Raw genomic sequence first — 19418 nt, forward strand, 5'->3', positions numbered from 1 at the left:
TATTTTTATAATTTCTTATGCCTGTCTTACTTTAATCTCTTAATTCTGTTATCTTCGTAAGCTGAGGATGTACATCATCTCAGGTCCACTGTGATGATTGTGTTAACTACACAAATTCATTGTAAAACGTGTGTTTGAACATATGAAATCAGTGCACCTTGAAAAAAACAGAATAACAGCGATTTTTAGGGACAAGGGAAGACAAGCATAAGGTCTGACTGCCTGTGGGGTTGGGCAAAAAGAGCCATGTTTTTCTTCTTGCAGAGAGCCTGTAAACAGACGTGCAAGTAGGAGAGATATGGCTAAATTCTTTTCCCTAGCAAGGAATATTAAGACCCTAGGAAAAGAATTACATGCCTGGTGGGAGGTCTATAAACGGCCGCTCTAGGAGTGTCTGTCTTATGGGGTTGAGATAAGGACTGAAATACGCCCTGGTCTCCTGCAGTACCCTCAGGCTTATTAGGATGGGGAAAAAAACACTCCCTGGTAAATTTGAGGTAGACTGGTTCTCTGCTCTTTATGCCTGTTTTCTGTTAAGTTGTTTATCAAGACCATATGTGCACAGTTGAACATAGATCCTTATCAGGAGTTTTTGATTTTGCCCTTTGCCTTGTGATCTTTGCTTTGCCCTTTGCCTTGTGATCTTTATTGGCCTCAGAAGCATGTGATCTTTGTTCTCCTTTTTGCCCTTTGAAGCATGTGATCTTTGTGACCTACTCCCTGTTCATATACCCCCTCCCCTTTTGAAGTCCTTAATAAAAACCTGCTGGTTTTGCGGCTCAGGTGGACATCATGGACCTACCAATATGTGGTGTTAGGCCCAGCGGCCCAGCTGTGAAATTCCTCTCTTTGTCTCTTTGTACTCTTTCTCTTTATTTCTCAGACCGGCTGACACTTAGGGAAAACAGAAAGAAGCTACATTGAAATATTGGGGGTGGTTTCCCCCAATAGGACATCATGGTTGCCTTCAAGTTTTGACAATTATGAATAAAGATTTGTGTGCACATTTTTGTTTGAACATAAGTTTTCAAATCATTTAGGTAAATACAAGAAACATGATACATATGGTTAGGTATGTTTAGTTTTATAAGAAACTGCCAAAGTGTCTTCCAAGCTGGCCATACCATTTGCATTCCCACCAGCAATGAATGAATTTCTGTTGTTCCACATCCTCACCAGCATTTGGTATTGTCAGTGTTTGGGATTTTAGCCTTTCTAAAATCCAAAAGACTAATAGTTATGTAGTAGTATCTCATGTTGTTTTAATTTGCAATTCCCTAATGACATATGATGTTGAGCATCTTTGCATATGCTTATTTGCCATCTGTATATCTTCTCTGGTAAGGTATCTGTTCAGATCTTTTGCCCATTTTTAAATTGGGTTGTGTGGGTGGTTGTTGTTTTTTTTTTTTTTTTTTTTTTTAATTGCTGAGCTTTAAGAACACTTTGTATGTTTTGGATACCAGTCCCTTATCAGTTAGGTGTTTTTATAAATACTTTCTCCCAGTCTGTGGCTTGTCTTTTCATTCTTTTGACAGCATCTTTTGCAGAGCAGAAGTTATTTATTCATTTGTTTTTAGAGGGTCCCACTCTGTTGCCCAGGCTAGAGTACAGTGGTGTGAACACGGCCACTGTAGCCTTGACCTCCTGAACTCTAGCAGTCCCCTCGCTTCAGCCTTCCAAGTGGCTGGGACCACAAGCACACACCACCACGCTCGGCTGATTTCTTAATTCTTTGTAGAAACAGGGTCTCATCATGTTTCCCAGGCTGGTCTCAAACTCCTGGGCTCAAGCAATCCTCCCACCTCGGCCTTCCAAAGTGCTGGGATCATAGGCATGAGCCACTGTACACAGCCAGAAGTTTTCAATTTTAAGAAGTCCAACTTAAGTTTTCCCTTCATGGATCCTGCTTTTGGTGTTAGATCTAAAAAGTTATCACCAAACCAAAAGCCATGTAGATTTTTCTCATATGTTCTAAGAGTTTTGCATTTTATATTTAAGTCTATGATCTCTTTGTTTTCATTTCTGTTTTTTTTAGGTAAGAGGTCTCACTCTGTCACCCAGGCTGGAGTGCAGTGACTTGATTGTAGCCCACAGTAGCCTTGAACTCAGCCTCCTGAATAGCTGGGACTACAGGCACATGCCACTATACCCAACTAATTTTTTACATTTTTTAGAGATGGAGATCTTGCTGTATTGCCCAGGCTGATTTTAAACTCCTATCCTGACACAGTCCTCCCATCTCAGCCTCTTGAGTAGCTGAGATTATAGGCTTGAGCCACGAGACATTTTTGCCTGGATTCTTTTTGTTTGGTATATGGATGTTTTGTTGTTGCAGCACTATTTGTTGGAAAGACTATCCTTTTTCCAGTGAATTGCCCCTCCTCCTTTGTCAGACCTTGAGGTTCTGGCTTTGTTTTTTAATCTTTTTTTTCATCTGTTCTTCAGATTGGATAATTTCTATTTATCTTCAAAGTCGCTGAATTTTTCTCCTTTCATTTCTATTCTGCTGTTAAGCCCATCCAGGGAATTTTTTATTTCAGTTATTTTTCAGTTTTGGAATTTCCATTTTGGATTTTTATAGTATGTATTTCTTTGCTGAGATGTCATGTGTTTTATTAGGAGCATATTTTCCTCTACATCCTTGGGCATAGTTATAATAGGTAGCTATTTTAAAATCCTTGTCTGCTAATTTCAGCATCTGGGTCTTCTTGGGGTTGGTCTCTGTTGATTGTCTTTTTTCTTGAAAATGAGTCATATTTTTTGTTTCCTCATATGTGGATTAATTTTGAATTGTATTATGAACATTGCAGATGAAACATTATGGAGACTGGATTCTGTTGTAATCCTGCAGACAGAATTGACTTATTCATTGGTTGGCTATTTATTTTTTGTACGCAGAATCACCCCCATGCACCCCCATGATAAACTGTGTCTCCCCTTGTAGTAGGCAACAATTTAAATCTAAGTTCAGTTTTTTAAGGCTTGGCTTAGGTGCTTGTGGTCTGACCTACACATAAACGGCTAAAGAGTCAGCCAAATATTTTGGCAGAGTTTATATGTGAAATTTGGAATCTCCCTCTATGGTGCTCCTCTTTCCCAGATTCTCCTTCACTTTCTAGTGGCTGTGCTTACCATGAACTTTATTCTCTGATTCTTCAAGCCAGTAAGACTGTGTGTTTCAGAGTTCTAGCCATTCCATGCATCACGGACTGTTAATCTTCAAGTTAGTTGCTATAAATAAATTGGGCACTTACCCTGTTCTGTTCTCTTCCTCTAAGTATCAACTCTTCTCCTTACCTGTCTAGTTTTGTTCATTTCCAAGACCTGCAGGTAGTAGTTGTTCTCATATATTGTCCTGAGTTTTTCATTGTTTTCTGTTGGAGGGTTGGTCAGATAGGAGCATAGCAGGCCATGACCAGAAGCAGAACTAATGAAATTAGAAGGAAGGCATGGAAAGAGGAAAGAAGAATGAAATAAAGCAACCACTGATAGAACAGGTGCAGTAGCTCATGCCTATAATCCTAGCAGTTTGGGAGGCCAAGGTGGGAGGATTGCTTGAGCCCAGGAGTTCGAGACCAGCCTGGGAAACATAGCAAGAGCCCATCTCTACAAAAAATAATACTAAGTAAAAATTAGCCAGGTGTGGTGGCACACACCTGTAGTCCTACCTACTTGGGAGGCTGAAGCAGGGGGATCACTTGACTTGGGGAGGTCAAGGCTGCAGAGGTCGAGGCTGCAGTGAGCTGTGATCACACCACTGCACTCTAGCCTGGGCACAGAGCAAGACTTTGTCTCAAAAAAAAAAAAAAAAAAAAAAGAAAACACTGATATAAAAATAGGCAGAGACTGTTAAGGTAGGAGGATGAGAAGAAACTTGAAAAGATTCAGGAAGGCATCATGGTACAGAATAACCCATTTACCGGAACAAAACATTTGTAATGCACCCAACTAGTATTTATGGCCTTTTGTAACTATCTGAATTTGTATCTGTAAAAGCTGAGTGGATCTGTTCTAAATTATAGTTATATATATTGATATATATATATCTGATATTCCTGATATTCCTTTAAACTGCAAATTTCTCAAAGTAGGAATGAAAAGAGAGGTTAAAATAGAAATATTTTAGGCTAGGTCTGGTTTGTTTGATGAAAGAGATCATAGACATAAATTGGAAGATTATACTTAGATACCAATAGTGGTATGATGCTTGAATAGTCTAATTTGTAGGTCAGTATCTTATCACAAACCCATTGCCAAAAGTCCCATAATTTCTTGACAAGATGTGGAAGTGTGCACTTAGATTGTTTTGGAGAGAATAAAGTTAGTATATGCAAAGTGCTAGCATGAAGTCTATTGCATAGTAAGTGTCCCTTCTATGTTAGCTATAATATTTACCTTGCAGAGTTGTTGGGAAGATTAGCTTTTGTGTGGAAAGTGATAAAATGTCTGGTATTTAGTAGACGCCTAATGAATGTCAATATGATGAAATGGCTATAACTGATGCTGCTTACTGATATGCCAGTTTTGCACTGTACAACTCTAATGATGATGAGTGAGTACCACTCACGTCATAATCATATATTTGTATAGTCACAAGTTTTTTTGGCAGATGGTAGTAGGTGATTGGGAAGGGGTGATTTTCATTTATTCATACAAGGACACCGATTTAACTAATAGTGATGCTGCAAATGTATAGTCTTAGTGTGTATTAATAGATGTGTAGATAATTCCTCTGTATTCTTTGTGTTTAGATAAAATGCATGCTGTTTTGTTGTATTCTAAGGGACACATTTTAATAGGATGTTGGCAAACTAGTGTCTTTAGAGGAAAGCAGTCAGAATTAATGTCAAATGAAGAACTATTGAAAGAATGCCTTTAATGTACCTGAGATGAGAGTTACTGGGTTTGGGGACTTACAGGTTAGCTGACTTCAGATACTGGAGGTGGGGGATACACATGTAGAAGGTAACCTGTTTTGCCCATTTTTTTTCTAAGAGTAAAAGATAATAGTGTTGTACCTGAGCGAGTTAGAGAAACGCCACATTTTGAGACAAATTTAAGAGTCCTTTATTAGCCGGCGACCGAGAGACGGCTAACGCTCGAAATTCTCTCCAACCCGAGGAAGGGGCTTGATTTTCTTTTATACTTCGAGTTAGGAAGGGGAGGGGGAGCTCAGTTGCAACAATTCTACAGAAGTGAAAACATGTAAAAAAGTTGAAAAGACAAATGGTTACAGAGAAACAAACAGTTCCAGGTGCAGGGGCTCTAAATCTTTCATAAGATGTTATATATGTGTGCTCTGCCGGACACAAACTCAAGGCTTTATGGTGTTATCTCTTGAGCAAAACCCTGGGAACTTGTACATTGTTTGCTTCAGTACCTTATCCGTTAATTGGACTCTTTGGTATGAAGGAGTCCTTGAAACCTTGCAAATAACGGAGCCAAATGGGAGTTTGTCCTCATCCGGCTGTCTCAGCTAAGGAAGAGCTTATTCATGTGGAAACAAGGCTAGGTGATTAAGGGAGAAAGGGAGAGTGTAAAAACAAAGTTAGTAAAAAACAAGGTTAGGTATTATAATAGTTCACCTTATTATTTGCAGTCTGTAACTTGAGTCATCCTGTGACTCTAGAACTGGTGGCATATGTAATTCAAATTCAAAGCAGCATATATTCTATAAACTACATCGCTATCTGTGTTGGTGCTTTTGGATAGAACTAGAATTGGTGGATGGAAGACTTTGTAAGCTGAGTTAGTTCAATATAAAGAAATATCATTCGTTGGGGCTGGGAGCAGGTGGCTCACACCTGTAATTCTAGCACTTTGGGAGGCCGAGGCAGATGGATCCCCTGAGGTCAGGAGTTCAAGACCAGTCTGGCCAACATGGTGAAACCCGTCTCTGCTAAAAATACAAAAATTAGCTGGGCGTGGTGGCAGGTGTCTGTAGTCCCAGCTACTTGGGAGGCTGAGGCGGGAGAATCACTTGAGCCCAGGAGGCGGAGGTTGCAGTGAGCCGAAATCGCACCACTGTGCTCCAGCCTGGGCGACAAGAGTGAAACTCTGTCAAAAAAATAAGCAATATCATTAGTTTATGTTGTCCATTGATCAGCACACTGCTTCATGCAGTAGAGTATGTCCTCCTACTGAAAGTTTTCTGGCAGAGGTTTAGAGAGAAGCTTTTGTTAGGAATTTTTAGAGGGAGTTCTTAATAGAGTGAGTGGTTGACCTCAGACAACCCTAAGGCACCTTCTAGTTTGGAGATTCTTTTATTGTAATACTAGACAATATACTCCAGCACATAGAAGGATTTTAGTTCTCAACAAATGTTTCTAGCATTGTGAAGCATCAGAGAACAAGAAAGTTGTCTAACCAGAATGGCTTTACATCACAGTGTAGCAGGACGAGCAGCAGTCAAAACTCCTCAGACACCGGCTTAAAGAAGGAAGAGGCTTTATTTGGCTGGGAGCGTCCGCAGACTTGCATCTTAAGAGCAGAGCTCCCTCAAAAAGAAATTCTTGGCCCTTTTAAGGGCTTACAACTCTAAGGGGTCCACGTGAAAGGATGGTGATAGATTGAGCAAGGGTGGGGAATGTGACTGGGGGCTACATGCATAAGCTAACACAACAGAAAGTTTTGCAATGCTTTTTCATACAATGTCTGGAATTTAGAGATAACACAAGTAGTTTAGGTCAGGGATTGATATTACTATTATTATTATTATTATCATTATTTTAACTACCAGGGCCGGGTGGTAGCACTAGGCCATCTGACTATTTATCTTACTTCTGTTTCTTTTTAACTTTTTGCTTTTTTCTTTTCCTACTGTCTTATAAACTAGGCAAGGGGTGGGGGGTGGTGCACAGGAGAAGTGGTGGTCTCCTTCCTTAACAGCATGCAGTGCAGTTCTTGGTACCTGCACGTAGGTAAAGATCAAACTGTCAAACTGGTGATCCTTAAGACTCTGCTTCCGTGGGTGTGACTTATTCTAGGTATTATTGCCTAACAGAAATTTCCGTCATCTAATTTTAAATTGTGTAAGGTTTCACGGTGAGATTATTTGAAGCTTTTAGAGGTATTTACTAATCTGTGATGGCTTACAAATCTCTTCTTGTTGCAATAGGTGTGTTTGTCGTTGCTGCTAAGCGAACGCCCTTTGGAGCTTATGGAGGTCTTCTGAAAGACTTCACTGCTACTGACTTGTCTGAATTTGCCGCCAAGGCTGCCTTGTCTGCTGGCAAAGTTTCACCTGAAACTGTTGACAGTGTGATTATAGGCAATGTCGTGCAGGTTAGTAGGGTAAAGGAAGGTGTTCACTCCTATTGCTTGTTTGATCAGTTTCTAAAAATAATTCCTTTAACGTATCATAATGGTAAACAAGTTAATAGTTATAGACCTTTTTTTTTTGGGGGGATGGAGTCTCGCTCTGCTGCCAGGCTGGAGCACGGTGGTGCAATCTTGGCTCACTGCAACTTCTGCCTCCCAGGTTCAAGCGATTCTCCTGCCTCAGCCTCCCGAGTAGCTGGGATTACAGGTGTGCACCACCAAGCCCAGCTAATTTTTGTATTCTTAGTAGAGACAGGGTTTTACCATGTTGGCCAGGGTGGTCTCAATCTTTTGACATCGTGATCCGCCTGCCTCGGCCTCCCAAAGTGCTGGGATGGATGACAGGCGTAAGCCACCACTCCCAGCCAATAGTTACAGACTTCATACATTCGTAATTTTAGTAATTTCTGTGACTCCAGAATCAATGTCATGCATAATTCAAAGCATCATATGTTCTAGAAACTGTATGTCTATCTGACTTGGGATGCATTTCAGTGCTTCCTAAATAGCAGATTGACTTCCTTGGCTTACTTGAAGTTAACTGATTTTCTCTGTATGCCACCTTAGTAAACCCAAGCAATACAGCACACCTCCCCTAATTTTCTTACACATTGTAGGAGCTTGATCAGTGTTTGTTGTAAGAAATAAGATGCTTCCTTACCCTCTGTCTTGCTATGTGTGATGTACAAAATCAATCACTCATATGCAGGTAATTGAAAATTCAGAATTCCTTTAAAGTATACAAACATTTATTGGATACCTAGTTAGAGGCTATTATAGGTGCTATGGTACCCAAGGTGGACTAAAAGGAGGTAATAATCTAATGAAAAAGATTACATATATATAGATATATATAGAGATATATATATATTTGATCAGTTTCTATATCTTTCATATATACACATATGTATATATGATATATATATTTAAAGATGTCAATGATGTGATCATTGCTAAAGGAAAGAGAATGACAATGGACCCAGAAATCACTAGGCCTTGCATTTGAACTTGATTCTGTTCATATTGCCATTGTGTTATCTTCACATCCAGAAAAAGCAGCGACTTTTTTTCTTTGGCAGTTATGTCTGTTGAACCTAAAATATTTTCGTAAAGAATTCTCGATATTGTCTTTTGTTATTTTTATTTTATTTTGTAGCTTTTACCTCTGACCTAAGAAGGCATTAGAACAGATTAAATAGAAATTGGATACTTTTGGTTTTTGTGTTTTCTAGAATTTTAAAGTTTTCCTTCTAAAATATTTTTTTTTCCCAGCATGTATTCTCTCAAACTTTATAACACAAAGTCACTCTAAATAGTATTAGTTTAATTGTGTTTGTGCCTCTGTTCCTAAAGACAGTTTTTCTTGCCTTAAGTTTTCTGTCAGGCCAAGATAGAGTTTTCTTGTAAGGATGTTAAGTGCTTAACAGGTAAATATTTGGGGTTAGGCCTTTATGGTTGAGAGAGAACAGAATATGCTTTGAATGACATTTGACAAATACCACAAAGCTGCTTTTCTAATTGAGTTTAATATTATTAAATATCATTTGGAATAAATGAGTTTTACTTATTTTTTAAGAAACAATGAAATCCAATGTGGATTCTTTTTCTGTTTCTTCCCTAATTACCCTGGCTAGAATCTCCGATGTTGAATAGAAGTTATAAGAAACGGATATCTTTGTCTTATTCCTGATTATAGGGGGAAAGCATCTGGCCTTTCACCTTTACGTATGATGATAGCTGTGGATTTTTTATAGATTCCCTTTGTCAGATTGAGAAAGTTGCCATCTGTTCCTAGTTTGTTCAGTGTTTTTGTCATAAAAGGGTGTTGGATTTTGTCAAATGCTTTTTCTGTTGACTGAGATGATCGTGTAAATCTTTTTTATTCTGTTGATATGCAATATTTGACAAACCTTGGCAAAAGAATATCCATTGACCAAGAAGTTTTTTAATGACATTAATTTGTAAAATAATTTCATCTCAGTCAACAAATGAAAGTTAGTAGATTAATTGATGTTATACTGAGTTCCTCCCAGTTTCATCTGCATTCAAAACCCTTAACTTATAAATGTACTGAATTTGTTGAGTTTTGAAAAACTTGAAACCTACACAAAAGTTAAAAGAATAGTACAATGAACATCCTAAAACCCTGTACCTTGATAGACCAATTTTTTACATTTTTGTCAGACTTGTTTTTGCTGTTGCTAACAGCCTCCAAAACAGGCTGTTAATATTTTTGGTTGTTACTGTTTTTTTTTTTTTTTTTTTTAAGGCATTCTTTTTATTCAAAGTGTGGTTCTTGGACTAGCAACATCAGCTTCACCAGGGAAATGGTTAGAGATGCAGAATCTCAGGCAGACATAGACCTGCTGATTCAGAACCTACATTTTATTATAACAAGATGCCCCTGTATGCATTTTAAAGTTTGGGGAGCGGTGGTCTACTCCTACCTCTTACTCTCCTGACCAATCATTCATCTGTCTTCTCCCTAAGTATGCAGTTCTCAGCCTGTTTTACATTAGAATTACTTGGGATGCTTTTTAAAAGTGACTACTGATGCCCAGGCCCCACCTCCAGCCTTTCTGGTTTAATTGATTTGCTTAGGAACTTGAGCATGAGTATGTAATAAAGCTTCCTAGGTTATTCCAGCCTGCAACCAAGGTTGAGAACCACAGCCTCAGATACTTCCTCTGTTAAGGAGCATACTACTTTAGGATAGCCTATTCCATTTTTAAATAACTCTAATTGTTATAAATTTCTGTCTTATATTAAGGACTTAGTGGGATTTCTCTAAGTGGCAATTATCTTTAATATATTTGAAAACCAATTGACTATGGTTACACATTATGAATATATTTAAATAATACCATTGAACCATACACTTAAAAATGGTTAAAATGGTAAATTGTGTTATGTGTATTTTACCCCAATAAAAAAATAGAAAAAAACCCTATTGACTATAGTTTTTAGTCAAATTGTAAACATGTATTAGATATAATATGCTGTACTTAGATGTATTTTGTCCTACCTTAGAGCCATATAGTTTATCATTTTTGATAGATTGCCAACATTTCCATGTATTTGGTGCTTGTTCTTAATTACTAGATTTATAGAGGATATTATTTTTATTTTCCTTCTCTCTTCTAGAGTTCTTCAAATGCTATATATTTGGCAAGGCATGTGGGTTTGCGTGTGGGAGTCCCAAAGGAGACCCCAGCTCTCACGATTAATAGGCTCTGTGGTTCTGGTTTCCAGTCCATTGTGAATGGATGTCAGGTATGGACAACATTTTTTTAAATTCTCTGAAAATATGTTAATAGTTACTAGAAGAAATGTCCCACTGCAATATAACACTTTAGCTTTAGGGAGGATTGCTTGAGCCCTGGAGGTCAAGTCAACCATGATCATACCACTGCACTCCAGCCATGGGCAACAGAGTGAGACCCTGTCTCCAAAAAAAAAGAAAAAAAAAAAAGCTAATAATGAACCTGAAAGTGGAATAAGCTTGTCACAAAAGGACAAATACTGTATGTTTAAGGACAAATACTGTATGTTTCTACTTCTTTGAGATACCTAGAGTAGTCAAATTCATAGAGACAGAAAGTAGAATGGTGTTCCCGGGGGCTGGTGAGGGAAAGTTAGTGTTTAATGGATATGGAGTTTGTTTTGCAAGATGAAGAGCGTTCTAGAGATGGGTGGTGGTAATGGTTGCATCACACTATGAATACACTTAATGCCACTGACCTGTACACTTAAAAATGGTTAAAATGGTATTATATACATATATACTTTACTACAATATTTTTAAAAGTTAATATGTTCATCATTCTTTTCAAGTGCTTCCTACATGCTAGGCACCCTGCTAGATTTACATTCAATATCTCACTTAATCTTACAACCATCCTATGAAGCAAGAACTATTATTATTCTCATTTTACAGGCAAGGAAACTGATTATAAAAGCCATTAAGGTTACTGAGTCGTAGAATTTGAACCCAGGTCTGTGAGCGTTAACTGTGAGGCACTGAATAAAGACTGTGAGGCAAGCAGGAACTCTCAAGAATTTAGGAGAGGATAAGGAAATGTGTTTTATTTCAAAGGAAGTGAATGATGCTGTTAGAAATACAAACTAGTTTGACCTTTTTAAAGGATGGTTGGTTAAATACATTTGTTTCTTTGAACACAGGGAAGAGAGTAAAGTGAAATTCAATTTCATTTGTAAAAGTCTTCATTTTATTACAAACAAAATAAGAGACAGAGGCGTATTTTAATAAACAATTTTCACATTAATTTGTTTCTATAACGATATATCTTAAATACGGACCTCATTTTTCTTAGTAATAATTTTAAGAAACATCAGGTTTTCTTAGAGGCTCATTATTTGCTGCTTTTCTGAGAAAGGCAAACAGTGGAAAGTGTTGGAAGAATGAAATGATTTCCTTGTTATGAGCCACCTAGATTGAACTAGTTCTTGTAAATCTCTGGTCTCGTTCGGATACCTCCATTAATGGGATAAATTTTTCTTTTGCCTTTTTAAAGGGTTTGTCCTTTATTATCTGCTGTACATTTATGCCAGATATTAATATCTCTGTTGATTTTCAAGGTTTATATTGTGTTAAGTATTACTATTCTTAGCCAAATGTAGGTAGGGCCTGTTACTCAGGCAAACATGATTGAAACCTTTTAGTTTTCTCCCCCTACGTCTTGGTAATGGATACGTTAGCGTTTGCTTTACAGTTACTTTAAAAGCATTTCCTTTTGAGACACTGTAAGCTAGGGTACAATATTTGTTGTATTTACCATTAATTTGTAAAATCAGTATGTTTCTTAATACATTGGGTACGGTTAAAGGAGTTTTTATTGTTTGTTTTTAAATAGGAAATTTGTGTTAAAGACGCTGAAGTTGTTTTATGTGGAGGAACCGAAAGCATGAGCCAAGCTCCCTACTGTGTCAGAAATGTGCGTTTTGGAACCAAGCTGGGATCAGATATCAAGGTTGGAACCATAAAAATTTAAAAGAATTAGTTCTTATTAGCATTATATAAGTATTTTTAACAATGTACCTTTTTATGGGAGTGAAAACTAATTTTGATACCAATTTTGTTGATGAGGATTGGCAAGATATGAATGATTAGAAGTTTGTAAACTATTTCAAAACTCTATTTTGGTTGTTAGTTTTGACATTTTTAACCCATATGAAATTAGATTCTATCTCAGCAGACCTCTAGTAGTATAATTATCCTGTGTAAGTGGCCATAGGCATGGGAGAGATGGAGGAAGGGAAGAAGTGGATTAAAAAGATAGACAAAAGGGTGAATTAATCTCCCTACTAAACAATAAGTAATCTGAGTAATTAAATCTTTAATGTGACTTATAGAAGTTTTATTTCTGGGACAATCTCAGAATAGATTTCTTCTTCATCACACAAAACATCTTTGAATACAGATTATATTGTCCCAAATCAAACAAAAACTGATTTTATCTTTGAGAGCTACAACTTGAGAATGATAGTACAATACTGATAAAGAATTATGTTTTCTTCTCATTTCCATGTGAAAGGGCTACTGACATTTTATATTTTTTAGCATTTTCAATAGTAATGTTTGACTTACACTGTTCACCCGGTTTCTCACCTGACCTTTTTGAAAGTTGAAAGGAATGAGACTTAAGAGAATCTATGTGGATTTTAGCCATGAAACACATTTGAGATATCCTTTATAAAGACAAGTCAGTGAGTCAAACATTGATGACGCAGCAAAATGGGACACACTTAGCAGAGACTCTAACTACTTGAATAATAATTAACAACCTTTCTGTGACTCTGAGAGCCTGTCCCAAGTTCTTTTCAGCCTCATAGTAACTGATAGAACCAGCTATTCCTGTCACTGAGGCACAGGATGAGAAAGATATACTCTTTATTACAGAACTCAGGGCTGGTTTACAAAGGTGGCTATAAGAAAACATTGCATGAAGACTCATTGTCAGGTTTTCTACAAAATATGACCTTGAGGATTTAGTTTTTGATTAGAGGGTAACTTCTGTGATCTCACCATGCACGTCTAGTCCTGTTGGCTGTTCTTAGACCCATATTTAGAGAGGGACAGAGAATGTGTGCATTTTATTGTGTGACATTGAATGTTCTCAAAAACATTGCATGTTTTTAGAAAATATCCCAGAACCGAATAGGAATATGAAAATAGTAAATGGTTATCAGAAAGTCTTAATTTTACTTTTGTTTATTGGAAGTGTTATTTAAAGAACTTATGATATATTACTTTTAAAGGTAATGCCTTAACAAGTCACTTTATTAATGTCTTTTAATAGCTGGAAGATTCTTTATGGGCGGGATTAACAGATCAGCATGTCCAGCTCCCCATGGCAATGACTGCAGAGAATCTTGCTGTAAAACACAAAATAAGCAGAGAAGAATGTGACAAATATGCCCTGCAGTCACAGCAGAGATGGAAAGCTGGTGAGTGAAATTGGAAAATATCAGTATCTATAGAATAAATATCTATAGGAAATATTTTCATCATTTCTATTATGGTTATATAATATTTACAAATCATACCTTTAAGAATTATTACATCTTTTCATTATTCGTTTTTAGATGATTAGATATTTTATTAATTATTGCAAAATTAACTGGGAATTTCTGTTTTGAAAAAGTTAATACTACTTAAAAAGTGGTATTGCTACTTGACCCTAGATGGACCCTTGAATTTTGTGCTGAACTGGTCCTGTTGTCAGTAGAACATGCTGAGGAATATGATACACTCTGTCAGAGGTGATAGCTCACTGTGAACTGGAATATAGAGGATGTCCTCTCCCACAAGCCATATCATAATCATAAGAAGGGGTAATGTGTTTGGAAAAGACCCACTGGGTCTTTTATGCTTTCCTTCTCTCATTCCTAATTAAGAATCATTGTACCTGACTCGGAGACTTAGAACTAGTCTGAGACTCTAGTTAGAGTGCCCTGGTGTAGCACAGCAGGTTGCTATAGTGCCAGTCCAAAACAGGCAATGTGACAGCAGTTCAAGAAATGTGATATTTTAAAAATTAAACTGTTAAAGCAAGTGGAAACTCTTATTTAGGAGTATTAAATGCTTGAAGTAATGAGGATAAAGTCCATCTTAGCATTTCAGAAGGATAAGTGGAATAGAGCTGATGCCATCCAACTCATCTGTGTTTTTTTAGTTATATGTTCATAGTAGAAGAGGATTGGTCTGGAAGTCAAGAGTTATCAGTTCTGTTTCTACTTCTACCATGCACAAGTTATCAAGCTCAGTCAAATCATTTATTCACTGAACCTCTGTAAAATAGAGATAACAATATTTGCTTTCCCTATTTATCTAATAAGGTTGTTGTAAAATCACTAAGGGCATACAAAGAAAGTATTTTGCCAATTGTAAAGTGATACCCAAATTAGGTTAGTATGATTCCTGAGCCTATTTCCGAAGCTGTAGATTACTACAGTACATTCTAGTCAGTGGAGGTCAAAGTAGGTAAGATGTTTTACTTATAATTGTATTAGTGATTGCTCCCATAATTTCTTCGTGTTGCCTATCACTGTTAAGTTTGTTAGATTACTTTGTGGCATAGATAACTTGGTAACTTTTTAATTGCTTATCTCACCAAAAGAAGTTTAAAAGGGGCATTAAATCCACTTAGTGCCTTTACGTCTATAGCTAACAGACAAATGCTGCTAACACTCTTAGCAGTACCTGGTTAAAAAAAAATTGTAGTGAAGAAATTAAAATATAATTTTTAAAAATATAATTTTTAAAAGATGCAAAATACATCTACATAAACACATGATGGTATCATGAATCCTCCAATATGGATGATAAGTTGTGTAAGTAAGTAGTAAAGACTCAGGCTGAGTGCAGTGGCTCGCATCTGTAATCCCAGCACTTTGGGAGGCAAGGAGGGCGAATCATGAGGTCATGAGTTCGAGACTAGCGTGGCCAACATGGTGAAACCCCGTCTTTACTAAAAATATAAAAAAATTAGCCGGGCATGGTGGTGAGCGCCTATAATCCCAGCTACTGGGGAGGCTGAGGCAGGAGAATGGCTTGAACCCGGGGAGGCGGAGGTTGCAGTGAGCTGAGACTGTGCCATTGCACTCCAGCCCGGGCGTCAATGCAAGACTCCATCTTAAAAATAAATAAATAATAAAGACTCAATTTTAAAGTAGACTGTGAGGAAAGGGTAGATCAGAAATTGAATATGTTTGACTTATATTCATGTTTCTTTTATTCTTATGATAGTCTTTCTACTATTTTTCAGCTAATGATGCTGGCTACTTTAATGATGAAATGGCACCAATTGAAGTGAAGACAAAGAAAGGAAAACAGACAATGCAGGTAGACGAGCATGCTCGGCCCCAAACCACCCTGGAACAGTTACAGAAACTTCCTCCAGTATTCAAGAAAGATGGAACTGTCACTGCAGGGAATGCATCGGTTGGTATCACCACACAGATTAGCTTCAGTTCTTCCTGATGTGTTCAACACAAGATAATCATGAAGTATCTTGTAAATACTTTTTATGCCAGTCTTTAGTTGTTTAGCTTAAACTAATAGTGTTCATATTCAATCAATGTAGGTTTTCATAGTCCCACACAAAATCTTTTCATATTTATATAATACTCTTCTGATTTCTTAGTTTTTTCCGAACTAAGACATTTCGGAAACAAATCTAACTGGCTTATTTTGGTTTTCAAACTTTTTTTTCTCATGCATACAGTTCATCGTATTTTTTCTTACATCTACTCACATCTAGAAAGAAGTTTTTCCTTGACACCCTTTTCCTTTTTCTTTAGTAAAGTTGTGTTCTGTGCCTTAAAAAATCTCCTTCATCCACCAGAGTACCACTTTTCTAGTTGTTATCTCAGATTGTGCACTGGCTTCCTATGTCCTGCCATATTCCTGATACTACTACTCCATTAGTTCAAACCTTGATTAACTGGATTATTTTAGCCTTTAGTTATTCTAGTATTTTTATTTTCAAGGGGATAGCTGATGGTGCTGGAGCTGTTATCATAGCTAGTGAAGATGCTGTTAAGAAGCATAACTTCACACCACTGGCAAGAATTGTGGGCTACTTTGTATCTGGATGTGATCCCTCTATCATGGGTATTGGTAAGTTTGTAGTAAAACAAACCGGTTCTATAATATCTCTGGAGATAAGTCTTCTTTGGCATTTAGAGTCCTGAAAAAGTGGCCAAACCAAGGTCACCTGTAGAGAAAAGAAGATTGGTGATCAGTTTAAATAAAAAATCTTTATGAAGAACTATCCTAGACACAATAGAAAAACCAAGACCGTGTAAACTCCATGGAGGAAGTAATCATATCTTAGTGTCCATTTGAGATTTAAAAAATCAACACACAGTAATCATATCTTATTGTTCCTTTGAGAGTTTAGAAATCAACACACAGAAAATAACAGAAATAATCGAAACAGAAACGTGATCCTGACAAGATAAAATAAATTATGAGATGGGAGAAATCCTGGGGTGAAATAGAGAAGGCTGTGTGGAGAAGGTGGTACCACAGCTCCTTGCTGGTTGTTTTACACACAATGAAAGTACCTCATTCAGTCTTCCCACGTCTCTAGTAAGGGAGACTTCTTTGTGAATTAGAAAATTGAGGCTTAGGGAGGTTGTCTTGTAAGGTTCCAAATCAGTAAGTGACAGCCAGGGTATGAATCCAAGTCTCTGAAATCAAGTGCTCTCTTCACTGTGAGTTAAACGCATAGTCTCAGGAAGTCAAAATAATATTCCTCTTGCTCAGGTGAGTATTAGCAAAATAAAGACTTATAAATAATTATTTAGATTGGTAAAGTACTAGCTGGAAAAAATTTGGAACTCTATTGCTGGATGCACTACTAGGAACCACACATGATGCTGAATTTTAATAGTTCATGTCATTCTCTCGGGGAACAGGGAACCAATTAGTTGCCTCACTTGGAAAAATAAAATTTGGTGCTCAGTAACTTTGATCTATCCCACCTACATACAACCTCCCACTCTAAGGAAAAGCCTGCCCTAGGGTATAGATTTCAGATTGTTTAGCCCTTTTTTGAGTAACTAAATTGTTTTGAGGTAGGTTCCAAGAGAGAAGGAGGAGAACCTGTTACCAACCTGTCATCTCAGAGATCCTTCAGTGTAAGCCTACGGGTTCTACTTGAACAATACCACTTACGCTGATTTGGGATTAATACTCAACCATATTTGCTGCCATGTCCCTTAGAGAAGACATATTTCTGTATAGAATTCCTAAGAAAGCTGGCATGTTCATAGCTTGTCGTCTCTCACTATGTGTCTCAAATTTATGTCAGCAAGAACTGCAAGATATTTTAACACCTGTGAAAAGTCAATCTTAGAAGCTTATTAGCTTTCGGCTATCCACTATTGGCAAAACATAACTTTTGTCTTAGAAATGGAAGGTGGTGGAAAAATTAAACATCCATATGTTGTTATGGCATTTATTATTTTGATATCTAGGGCAGTGGTTCCCAACCCCAGATGATTGTCAAAATCCGCTCATAATCCCACACCTTTAGATTTTGTTTCAGTAGGTTCAGAGTGGAGCCCAAGAGCAGAGCTGGGTTTTGTTTTTTGTTTTGTTTAGTTTTGTTATTTTTTGACACAGAGTCACTTTGTCACCCAGGCTGGAGTGCAGTGGCGTGATCTCAGCTCACTGCAACCTCTGCCTCCCGGGTTCAAGTGATTCTCCTGCCTCAGCCTCCCCAGTAGCTGGGATTACAGGTGCCCACCACCACACGTGGCTAATTTCTGTATTTTTAGTAGAGACAGTTTCACCACATTGGCCAGGCTGGTCTCAAACTCCTGACCTCAGGTGATCCACCCGCCTCAGCCTCCCAAAGTGCTGGGATTACAGGCGTGAGCCACCACGCCCAGCACAAGAGCAGAGTTCTTTTGGTTTTTTTTTTTCCCCATACACCTAGATGCTTTTGATGATCAAACAAATATATGTGACATGGGTTGGTTATTTTATACTTCTTTTACAGTTTAACCGTATTTAATAGGTTCTGATAGATTAGCATAGCCAGTGAGCAAAGAAAGGGTTGTTTTCCTTCCTTCTGTTCCTGGGCCTGAATATTTGCCCTAAAATACAAAGAATGCCACTGTGGTAGGACTGTCATTTTTCCTCAGGGCTTGAACAGAGCTGTACATTCCAGGTGTCCCACAGTATCAGCTGCCCCCTTCATCTAGAAGCTTGTCTGTCACTTGTGTGTAGTGATGGGATTAAACAAGGTAACTACTTGAAGCATCCCAGATGAATAAGCGGGGAGAATAAGTTGTTGAGTATCAACTGGTTTGTTAATCTAACTTACTTACAAGAATAGTGGTCCTCAGTCCTATGATTACCTAACAACTAGCAATCCTTAGCCCTGCAGAATAGCTGCAGACCAAAAAAAAAAAGTGGGGGAAAGCCATGACTTGAAGAGAATAGTAGTGTTCTGAGGAAGTACACAGCTATAGAAAGACAGCACTCCCTGGAATTCCTCAGGGGTGGGCAATGGTAGAGGGTGGTGGGCGGAACTTTGAGCCTCTTCAGCTGGAGCAGTTCTGGCATTATCTATTACTCGGCTTCCTTATGCAGAAAGAATCCTGATGCTTAAAGAGAAAAAGGTTGAAAACCAATTCAGAGCATTATTTATGAGTAGCTTGATGCCCAGAGAGATGCACAAAGTTGCATAACTATTAGTGACAGGAAACAGGACTAGTAATAAGGTCTCCTTTTCCTAACAAGAATACTAAACCTTCTTGAGTCCCAGTAAATAACAGTGGTCTAGGAAGAGTCCTTTAAAAATCAAGTTAGGGCCTAGCGTATTGTTGTGGTGGATTCTGAGTTAAAGTGAACATACTGAGTCATGCTTGCTGTGTTGTTTATGCAGACAAGGAAGTGTGTACAGTGGTCTGAACATTGTCTACCTTTTATGTATCTGTCACCACTGTTAGCTACTTCATCCCCTGACCAGGCTGGATAACTGATGCTTTACTACTGAATACCCATCTCATTTTCACATTTTCATGCTTTAGACATACAAAGAGAATCTGGAATTGGA

The 19418-nt window shown here is 37.7% G+C and overlaps 1 protein-coding gene and 1 long non-coding RNA gene across 2 annotated transcripts in view; one reads left to right on the forward strand and one right to left on the reverse strand.

Annotated features, from left to right (window-relative positions):
* The window catches only part of ACAA2 (acetyl-CoA acyltransferase 2), a 28898-nt gene that overhangs the window by 4736 nt on the left and 4744 nt on the right, over positions 1 to 19418 (forward strand). Inside the window, 6 exon segments of the mRNA NM_001266733.1 lie at positions 7121 to 7287; positions 10468 to 10596; positions 12198 to 12314; positions 13644 to 13791; positions 15612 to 15787; positions 16336 to 16465. Coding sequence (NP_001253662.1) covers positions 7121 to 7287; positions 10468 to 10596; positions 12198 to 12314; positions 13644 to 13791; positions 15612 to 15787; positions 16336 to 16465 — 867 coding nt within the window.
* LOC106994506 (uncharacterized) overlaps positions 15572 to 19418 on the reverse strand; it is a 45291-nt gene continuing 41444 nt past the window's right edge. The window contains exon 4 of the long non-coding RNA XR_003724495.2: positions 15572 to 16562. This is a non-coding gene — a long non-coding RNA (uncharacterized LOC106994506). The remainder of the gene's footprint in view (positions 16563 to 19418) is intronic.

The sequence above is a fragment of the Macaca mulatta genome, chromosome 18 (genome assembly GCF_049350105.2).
Source record: "Macaca mulatta isolate MMU2019108-1 chromosome 18, T2T-MMU8v2.0, whole genome shotgun sequence".
Lineage (NCBI taxonomy): Eukaryota > Metazoa > Chordata > Mammalia > Primates > Cercopithecidae > Macaca > Macaca mulatta.